Source organism: Trichomycterus rosablanca, chromosome 5 (assembly GCF_030014385.1).
Source record: "Trichomycterus rosablanca isolate fTriRos1 chromosome 5, fTriRos1.hap1, whole genome shotgun sequence".
Classification (NCBI taxonomy): Eukaryota; Metazoa; Chordata; class Actinopteri; order Siluriformes; family Trichomycteridae; genus Trichomycterus; species Trichomycterus rosablanca.
This window is the reverse complement of record NC_085992.1, coordinates 18,966,293-18,976,709: the sequence shown is the minus strand read 5'-3', so window position 1 is coordinate 18,976,709 and position 10,417 is coordinate 18,966,293. Positions and strand designations below refer to the sequence as shown.

Sequence of the window (10,417 nt, the reverse complement as noted above, 5' to 3'; positions counted from 1 at the left end):
AATGTACTTACCAGATAGGTGTGTCTAATTAAGTGCTCAGTAAGAGCATGTTGTATTTCAATATACACTTATCAAGCATAACATTAAAACCACCTCCTTGTTTCTACACTCACTGTCCATTTTATTAGCTCCACTTACCATATAGAAGCACTTTGTAGTTCTACAATTACTGACTGTAGTCCATTTGTTTCTCTGCATACTTTTTAGCCTGCTTTCACCCTGTTCTTTAATGGTCAGGACCCCCATAGGATCACAACAGAGCAGGTATTATTTAGGTGGTGGATCATTCTCAGCACTGCAGTGACAATGACATGGTGGTGGTGTGTTAGTGTGTGTTGTGCTGGTATGAGTGGATCAGACACAGAAGCACTGATGGAGTTTTTAAACACCTCACTGTCACTGCTGGACTGAGACGATCGCTCATCTATTGCTGCTGTTTGAGTTGGTCATCTTCTAGACCTTCATCAGCGGTCACAGGACGCTGCCTACGAGGAGCTGTTGGCTGGATATGTTTGGTTGGTGGACTATTCGCAGTCCAGCAGTGACAGTGAGGTGTTTAAAAACTCCATCAGCATTGCTGTGTCTTATCCACTCATACCAGCACAACACACACTAACACACCACCACCATGTCAGTGTTACTGCAGTGCTGAGAATGATCCACCACCTAAATAATACCTACTCTCGAAGTACAGCATGAAAGGGGGCTAACAAAGCATGCAGAGAAACAGATGGACTACAGTCAGTAATTAGAACTGAATAGAACTACAAAGTGCTTCTATATGGTAAGTGGAGCTGATAAAATGGACAGTGAGTGTAGGAGCTTACATTACACAGTTTAATCACGCAATGTTTTACCAGTGCTTTTTCCGGGTCAGGGTTGCAGTGGGTCTTGTTCTCTGGAATCACAGGGTGCAATGCAGTAACACACCCCAGACAGGGCACCAATCTATTATGGGGCCTCAGCCCCAATCCTGCTGGAGATTCGAACCCTGTAATCCAGCAGTAGTGGACTAGTGCAATTTACTGCTGTGCCTCCCGAGTGCCTAAATTCATACTTTACAGTATAATATAATCATATTTACACAGTTTTTTTATAGGATTTTGTCATGAAACAAATTTTAATGAAGGCAAAGACCATGTATAAAAGAGGTTTAAAAATTCAAACATCTGTATTAAAATAATTTAGACTTACACAAGTCTTACACATAATTCTTCAATGGAGAGATAAGGAACCCGTTGAAATTGCATTTTTGTTGCAATAAAGACATACATTGATCTTAATAAAATGTAACTAAAATGAAGTAGAAACACATACACACATACCCACAATAATAATAACTGCTTAGCAATTATCTGAGGTGAATTAATGACATTTCATTAAAAAAGTAATGAAACCTACAAAACTGACTCATTGTTTGAGATATGCATCCCTAAATATGAATTTTGGTGTAATTAATAAATCCCTAAAATCCCTGAGCGCTAATGTCATTTACAGAAACCCTTAATAGTCACAGGTGCTTGAAACCATATATAATCCTCCCAGTCTCTGGTGTGCCCACTTTCTGGGCTACTTACAGAAGCATGGCTGGCTAATGTTATCACCTGCCTTTTCACCCTTGTGGGAACTCGGAAGTCAACTTTCGGCTTGAACCATTCCACACTACAGTCCCGATGCCCGAAAGCCATGACTGTGGTTGCCATAAGGCGGACCGGTTTGACATCAGAAAGCAAATCTGCTACAAAGAGGGTGCGGAAGAGTTGCCTCAAACACACAGAAGTCCTCAAATTCTTGTCACCTCCTCCTACTTCCAAAGCCTCCATGTTGATCTCGTATAACTCAGTGGGAAGAACGATAGAACCACCCAGGATGAACAGCACTCTGGGAACGTAGCTGAGGGAAAAAAAAGCCTCCAGGTTGCTCAGCACTTCATCCACTTCTCGCAGTGTGCGCTGACACCTCTGCCAATTCGAGTCTCCTGTTGTCTTGGTGGGTTTTCTGACTGCTGCCTCTTCTGGCTTTGGGAACAAATGTAAATAGTAATTTAATTAAGTGCAAGTGAGCAAACTTTTTAATGTGTACATACACTGCCTGGCCTAAAAAAAAGATCACATACTTTAATATTTCGTTGGACCACCTTTAGCTGTGATTACGGCACGCATTCGTTGTGACATCGTTTCCACAAGCTTCTGCAATGTCACAACATTTATTTCTGTCCAGAGTTGCATTAATTTTTCCCCCAAGATCTTGTATTGACGATGGGAGATTTGGACCACTGCGCAAAGTCTTCTCCGGCACATCCCAAAGATTCTCTATGGGGTTCAGGTCTGAACTCTGTGGTGGCCAATCCATGTGTGAAAATGATGTCTCCTGCTCCCTGAACCACTCTTTTACAGTTTAAGCCTAGCATTGAATCCTGGCATTGTCATCTTGGAATATGCCTGTGCCATCAGGGAAGAAAAAATCCACTGATGGAATAACCTGGTCGTTCAGTATATTCAGGTAGTCAGCTGACCTCATTCTTTGGGCACGTAACGTTGCTGAACCTAGACCTGACCAACTGCAGCAACCCCAGATCATAGCACTGCCCCCACAGGCTTGTATACGGTAGGCACTAGGCATGATGGGTGCATCGCTTCAGCCGCCTCTCTTCTTACCCTGATGCGCCCATCACTCTGGAACAGGGTAAATCTGGACTCATCAGACCACATGACCTTCTTCCATTGCTCCAGAGTCCAATCTTTATGCTCCCTAGCAAATTGAAGCCGTTTTTGCCGGTTAGCCTCACTGACAAGTGGTTTACTTAGCTGTTTAGTCCCAATCCCTTGAGTTCCCTTCGCATTGTGCATGTGGAAATGCTCTTACTTTCACTATTAAACATCCCTGAGTTCTACTGTAGTTTTTCTATCATTTGATTTCACCAAACGTTTAAGTGATCGCCGATCACAATCATTTAAGATTTTTTTTCCGACCACATTCCTTCCTCGAAGACGGTTTCCCCACGGTCCTTCCACTTTTTAATAATGCGTTGGACAGTTCTTAACCCGATTTTAGTAGTTTCAGCAATCTCCTTAGATGTTTTCTCTGCTTTTCATGCCAATAATTTGACCCTTCTGAAACAGATGAACATCTTTTCCACGACCACAGGATGTGTCTTTCGACATGGTTGTTTACCAAATGAGAAGCTACTCACTACTGCATCAGTTAGGGTTAAATAACTTGTTGCCAGCTGACCATTTTCATCAACAGCGAGTCGCGGTGAGTCTGGTTACATTTACATTTTCAGCATTTAGCAGACGCCTTTATCCAAAGCGACTTACATTACAGTTACAGTGTACAGTCTGAGCAATTGAGGGTTAAGGGCCTTGCTCAAGGGCCCAACAGCAGCAACCTGGTAGTGGTGGGGCTTGAACCAGCAACCCTCTGATCACTGGTCCAGTACCTTAACCCTACATGTACATGGTTACATTGGAAAACACTCTGCACAAGGCAGAAATACTCTGCACAAGGCAGAAATACCCTGCACAGGGCGCCAGACCATCACAGGGGTTTGAATGGATACTTCATAATTAATTTCAGAGGCTGTTGAGGAAATTCCTCATAACTGATGCAATTACAACCTCTGCTGGCTGATCGATGTGTCTGAACAGAGACGGGGGATAACAGATCAGTGCGTGACTCTCTGTACGCAATCCAGATTTCTATTTAAAATATATATAAAAAGTTATTTTTAATGTTATTCAATAAACTCATGCATTAAAAATGATCTTTTCTGAGCAGACTCTCACCTGTTTGGATGCGTACTGCTGTTTCTGGAAGAACACCATTTGGTCGTAGGTCATAGGAAGCTGTTGTCTTTGATAGAGTATGCATTTAAGGAGCTCACAAACAAATCTGCAGCAGCCATCCTGCATCACGCTGCCGGGAAACACCACGTCTACACGACCCTCCTCTCTGGCTTTCCTCTCAAGCTCCTCATGGTCATTATCGCAGACAGGCTGCTGTACTGACACCTGCCCACAATCAGACTGCCACGACCCGACCATATCTGTTCCAAAAAAGCAATAAAAAAATGCATTCAGCACAATACATTGTTATTTATTAATAAAAATCTAATGCAACCCTTCTTAAACGTAATTTTTGCCCAATTTATGCAATTTTTTGTCTTCATTAACTGCTTTATCCTGGTCATGGTTACAGCGGGTTCACCGGGGAACACTGAGCGCAAGGCAAGGAACACCCTGGACAGGGCACCTATCCGCTGCAAGGCTGATGTAAAATGTATGTGTTGACTGCTGTGCAGTGTTGTGTATATTTTAATCAAAATATTTATCATCATCATCATCAAGACAACAAGACTGCTGGGTTAAATCTCACACTAAATGAGACACTGTAACAAATACTATTACATCCTTACATGCCTGATGATTGAATATTGTCAATGTGATTTTATGTGGCTATAATAACTCAATACTTACAAGTTCAATACTCACACTACACTGTATTGTTTGCTGCTTGTCAGCACAAACCTTTGAAATCACAGCTTATACTTTCATTGGTGAGTACATTAGGGCTGCCACTAATGACTATTTTTCTATCAATTAGTCTATAGACTATTTTATCGATTAGTCGATTAATCTAGGGCTGCTGCTACTATCGATTATTTTTGTAATCGAGTATTCTCTCGATTATTTCAGTGATTAATCGAGTAATCAGATAAGAAATACTTTTGCCTTAATAAAGAGCAAAAATAAATACATATAAGATTAAATAAGATGCGTCTCTTAAAACAAACATTTTTATTCCTTGCATACAGGACAGTTTAAAGAGAACATTTTGGAAATGCAAAAACAAATACATCAAAAATAAATCAAATAACTTTAAAAATGTAAACAGGCAACCTAAAACTAAGGCATAAATAATAATAAACAATAATACATAAACATAAGCCTCTAATTTGTGAAACTTTCAGAACTAAAAGTTTCAGCTACAGCTCACGCATAACATAAAGCTTTAATATTTTGTTGGGAGGCTTTGTGGCGTTTGTAAGAGGTTCTGTCAGGATTGTATCTCCTAGATGAGGTAGATTTGGTGTTTGTGTGTGTGTACATGTGTGTTCACCTAAGCCTTCGAAAAAGCCTGTGGTGGTTACAATGAAGAAAAGTCAGAGTATCAACTAGTGATCCAGCCGATTAATCGGGCCGATTTTTGGCATTTTTTTAGATAATCGGCATCGGCCGATATTTAAACATTGCCTCCGTCAGCTCAGTGACTGTATACAGTCATTGGTCTGGCTGTTGTTAGAGCGCCCCGTGTGTCCATTTTGCCACTCTCCAGGCAGACATCAGTGAATGCACAAGAACGAGAATTTTTAGTGAGATTGGGACCATTTATGAGAAGAAAAGGAACAGGCTCACTGGAGAAAATGCAGAGAAACTTTGTTTCCTGCATTACAACTTGCTGCTTTTAGACTGGGACTACTAAAAAAGAGAGGCTGAGAAAACATTCAGTGAGGATATTGCCATTTTATTTCAAGACTGGAAACTGTTTCCTACAATTTGCTGCTCTTGACTTGGACAGGGTTTACAACCTTTTTTTTCCCAAATATTTTACTTTAACTTCATTATTTTTTATTCACAAATATTTTTGTTAATATTTTATTTATATTTTGATTACTTATCTAAATGCTCAAACACAATGCACACACAGTTTGGTGCTTAAATAATGGCTCCTTAAAAGAAGTTTTTCTATGTGCAACTGTCTTCACTAAGCATGTTTGTTCATTGTTTTTTTTTGTTAGGTTTTTTTTTTTTTTTTTTTAATTTAGTGCGTCCAATTTCATCCCATCTATCATCCTCTCATTAGTGCGGATTCCTGCTCCTGATTGGGGCTGAAGAGGCCGTTCCACGCCTCCTCCGAAACGTGCACAGCCAATCGACTGTCTTATCACCCACACTTGACGAGTGTAGCGTGGCAGAGTACTGTGCACGGAGGATCACACACTCCGCCGCACCCCCTCCCGTCTCCATACAGGCGCCACCAACCAGCCAGCAGAGGGCGCAACCGCCCCATTCCTGAGAGAGCATCCCCTACGGTCTCAAGTCCCGCCCCCCACCCGGACAACAGGCCAATCGTTGTCCATAGCCGCCCAGCCTCGACCGTGAAGGCAGAGCTGGATTCGAAACGACGCTCCTTCGAAATCCAGCCCTGGTTGCAGCGCGTGTCTTTTTACCGCTGCGCCACCTGAGCGGCATGTTTGTTCATTCTTAAAAACAAAAAGATTCTGCTATCTGCTTGTGTATGTTAAGTGCACTGAAACCTTTGAAATAATTTGTATTTTATTTAAAGTTTTTATTTTTTTTAATTAATTTTTTTAACGGCCAAAAGAGCAAACAAGAATATACAGTGATAAATAAATGTTTATTTAAGATCATTAATTCTGTTTTGTTGTATTATTATTATTATTATTATTGTATTTTTTAGTTGTAAAAAAAATGGTATTATCGGCTTTATATATCGGCCATCGGCCACTTCTTTCGTCTAAATATCGGTATCGGCATCGGCCATTAAAAAACCCATATCGGTCGATCACTAGTATCAACACGTCGCTCTGGTGGTGTGGATGTTGTTCTGACTTTTCAGGGGTTTTTTTGTTTGTTTTTTAAGCTTAAAATGATCTTAAACTTTCTGTGGTTTTCTCGTCTGTTCGCCCCTCGCTATTTTCTCTCTCTCTATTTTGCAGAACGCGCTATCAAATCTCGGCTGCGTCTGAAATCGCACTTTCATACTGAACAGTACGCAGGAGCAGCGAGCGTGAAAAGTACAACTGTACGTGAAAAGTACCCGGATTAAGTCCTGTTAAGTACTGTTTAAGTATGAGATTTTGGACGCAGCCCTCGGCTTCTTCACGTCACCTGTCCACAGCGTGAACGCGTTGTGCAAAAGTGCGAAACACCGTGAGCTGTATATAGTTGTATGGATTAAACGATGCCTCGATGCGAAAAATTTGCATTGATGATTTTTAGTAATCGAATTACTCGAGTAATTGTTTCAGCCCTAGATTAATTTAAACTATTAGTTTCCTCCAAAAAATTTTTTATTCAGAATCTCATGTATGCTTTTTTTATTTTAACAACAAACTGTACGGCATAATAATATAACACAAAACTAAATGTAATCAGGGTTTATGTCCATATTATAATTCTCAAGTTCTCCATATTAAACAAGTGCAGCACGTGTTTATGGCATTCTGTACACAAAGCAAAGTGCTTAAACTTATAGCAGAAATAAAATAGTTAGATGTAGCCACATCTCATTAAGTTCAACGTACAGTAACGACAGGATGAGCCCAGACTCTAACCTACACATTCACCCAAAACGTACTTCACATTCTAAGCGATGTAAACAAAGTGGTGAGTGTTTTGGCGCATTCACATGAGAAGCTTTTTGCACTTTGAGCGCCACGAAAACCGCAAAAATGTGCGGCGGTCTAACTGAACTCACTAAGAAATATGGTATTCCAAGATCTCCGTAGCGTAATGAAACAATATAGACGTGCAACATGGTGCTAGTGCTGCTGTGGTACCATCAAACTTTGCACAGTGTACAAACCACATTTTAGTTTTGTGCCAGTTTTAAGTATCACCAAACTTTTGATGATTTGGGAAAACTTTTCTTTGAAAGTTCTCTACAATCGGCCTCTGACTGCTGCAGACGACATTTTTTAAGACTGCGCTTAATGCCGCCAACCAGTGACTGGACCAAATACAACTCGGGTCATGTACGCAGCAAGTAGTGCTGAGGGCAATCATTGTAGAAATTAAAAGGGATCATTTAGAAACATCGTTTTAAACACGATGCATATTGACGTCGACGCATTTTTTAGCGTTGACATCATCGTCTAGGTCGACCAATCGTGGCAGCCCTAGAGTACATGCTTACATTTCAAATGACCTACACATTTATTAAAGCACTTAATTAACTAGCATGTCATATATTTAAGTAAATTTTTATTGAAACTAAAAACTGCTTTCATGATTTGTTAATTATGTTATTATTTGTTAACGGATTGCCATTCCTCTCATAACTCAAAATTTGATGCAATATATAATTTATTACTGACTGGGCAGAGAAGCATGTCTAAACCATCTGTAGTAATGAGCAAAAAGGAAACTTATTTATACAGTTAGATCAATGGTATAGTCAAGTGTGAATGGGCCTAGGAAATTCATTGTTTAGATGTGGATTTGCCTCAGACAGTAAGAGCTGACAAATGGTGAAGTGTAGCAATTACCAGCTCTGTACCTTTACAAATGGTAATATCCTGTCTGGCAATTGTACATTCTTGCTAATTAAGTCCTGAGTCTTACAAAAAGCATAGGCAAGATATTGCAAGTATGATCATAAAAGCTCAGTCCTTGTATGGATCATGACTCCATGAAAAGTGCATCAGAGAGCAATCCAACCATGTACAGCGGGCGGCACGATGGCTCAGTGGGTAGCACTGTTGCCTCACAGCAAGAAGGTCCTTTGGAAAGAGTTTGCATGTTCTCCACTTGTCTGCGTGGGTTTCCTACAGGTGCTCCGGTTTCCTCCCACAGTCCAAAGACGTGCAAGTGAGGTGAATTCTTCTTCTTCCTCGGCCTTTGTCCCGTTCGGTTGCGGGGTCGGCTCTCGACGGATCATGATCCGCATTGATTTGGCACAATTTTTACGCCGGATGCCCTTCCTGACACAACCCTCCCTATTTCATCCAGGCTTGGTACCGGCACTACAACGCACTGGTTTGTGCATCTAGCGGCTAGGTATCTATAGGACAATTCAGTGTTTCCAATTAGCCTGGCTGCATGTTTTTGGACTGTGGGAGGAAACCGGAGCACCCGGAGGAAACCCACACGGACACGGGGAGAACATGCAAACTCCGCACAGAAAGGACCCAGACCCGCCCCACCTGGGGATCAAACCCAGGACCTTCTTGCTGTGAGGCGACAGTGCTACCCACTAAGCCACCGTGCCGCCCTATGCAAGTGAGGTGAATTGGAGATACAAAATTGTCCATGACTGTTTGACATTAAACTTGTGAACTGATGAATCTTGTGTAACTAATAATTAACATTTCTATCATGAATGTAACCACAGTGTGTAAAACATGACAGGGCAGTTAAGGTAGCCTAGCGGTTAGGGTACTGAACTAGTAAGCAGAAGGTCCCCGGTTCAAACCCCACCACTGGCAGGTTGTCACTGTTGGGCCCCTGAGCAAGGCCCTTAACCCTCAGTTGCTTAAATTGTAACTCGCTTTGTATAAAAGCGTCTGCTAAATGCCTAAAATGTAATGTAAATGATGTTAAAATCCTAATAAATAAACCATGTACATCACATAATACTATCAATATATTTCAAGAATATTAAGAAACATTGTAAGGGGCAAGATATAGGGTGGCCAAAGCCCTGGTGAAACTGGACCTAGCACAACTCTGACCAGGATAAAGCAGTTAATGAGAATAAAATAGACATTTTTGTGTCAAAAACTTTTTTTTGACAAAATCAAAGGAGCAGACAAACCTTTGTATTCATGAACTGACCAAATGTTAATTTCTAACCTGTTAATCGAGAACAATAGCTTTACTTTAGGAAAGGTTGTCAGAAGTAATGTGTAGGTTATGTTGGCACCAAACCCATGTAAATGTATGCTATGTGATGGTGCCAAACCTACTCACAACCTACAAACTTGTATGCATTAACGTATATTGTAGGTAACACCAACTTGACATATAAATACAGACGGTTTGGTCATTAGTGGTGTTGCACGTTGTGTAAAAAGCTGTACCAGCTGTATAGATGAATTATAACTTACCAGTTTGGTGTTGGTTGTGTGCTGCTACAGTGCTATCCTGTGTTTCCACACCGTCCAGTGCTTCTGGTCTGATATCCGCTGCATGATGGTGAATCTGATCGTTCATTCCAGCATTAGAAGAAGCAGGGAGGTGAGCAGAGGCAGTATTACTGTTAGATCCGTCATTAGCAACAGCGGAAAACTCACACACTTGTTTTTGTCCAGCGCAGCGGTTTGCCTCAGCTTCCCGCTCACTCTGATCACTACATCGTGTCACATGGATTCTACTTTCACTACAACTATCGGGATTGTTAACAGTCATGATTTTACACGCAGCGCTGTTCGGCTGAAATCCCTCTTCATCCATGTCTCCTCCGGTTTGAATTGAATTTCCCCCGCTGATGCATCATGGGAAGCCAAGTCGCGAAATGTACACATCCGGGTACGTTACCCACGCTATACGCTGTGTTTATTTATATAGTACTACTTGTAATTCGGTTCCGCTGGTCCGGACCAACCAAGAAAATTATACAGTATTAAATTTTAGTCCTGGTTTGGTTACAGATCACACTCAAATTTGAATTT

The 10,417-nt window shown here is 41.1% G+C and overlaps 1 protein-coding gene across 1 annotated transcript; it reads right to left on the bottom strand.

Annotated features, from left to right (window-relative positions):
- Positions 1-1,103: 1,103 nt before the first annotated feature.
- On the bottom strand, positions 1,104-10,202 carry mad2l1bp (MAD2L1 binding protein). Its single transcript, XM_062994959.1, has 3 exons — positions 9,854-10,202; positions 3,789-4,048; positions 1,104-2,018 (listed from the first exon to the last, which is right to left on the bottom strand). Exons 1-3 carry the CDS (start codon positions 10,197-10,199, stop codon positions 1,488-1,490), a joined length of 1,137 nt encoding a protein of 378 aa, XP_062851029.1. The 5' UTR covers positions 10,200-10,202; the 3' UTR covers positions 1,104-1,487.
- Between the last annotated feature and the right edge of the window lie 215 nt (positions 10,203-10,417).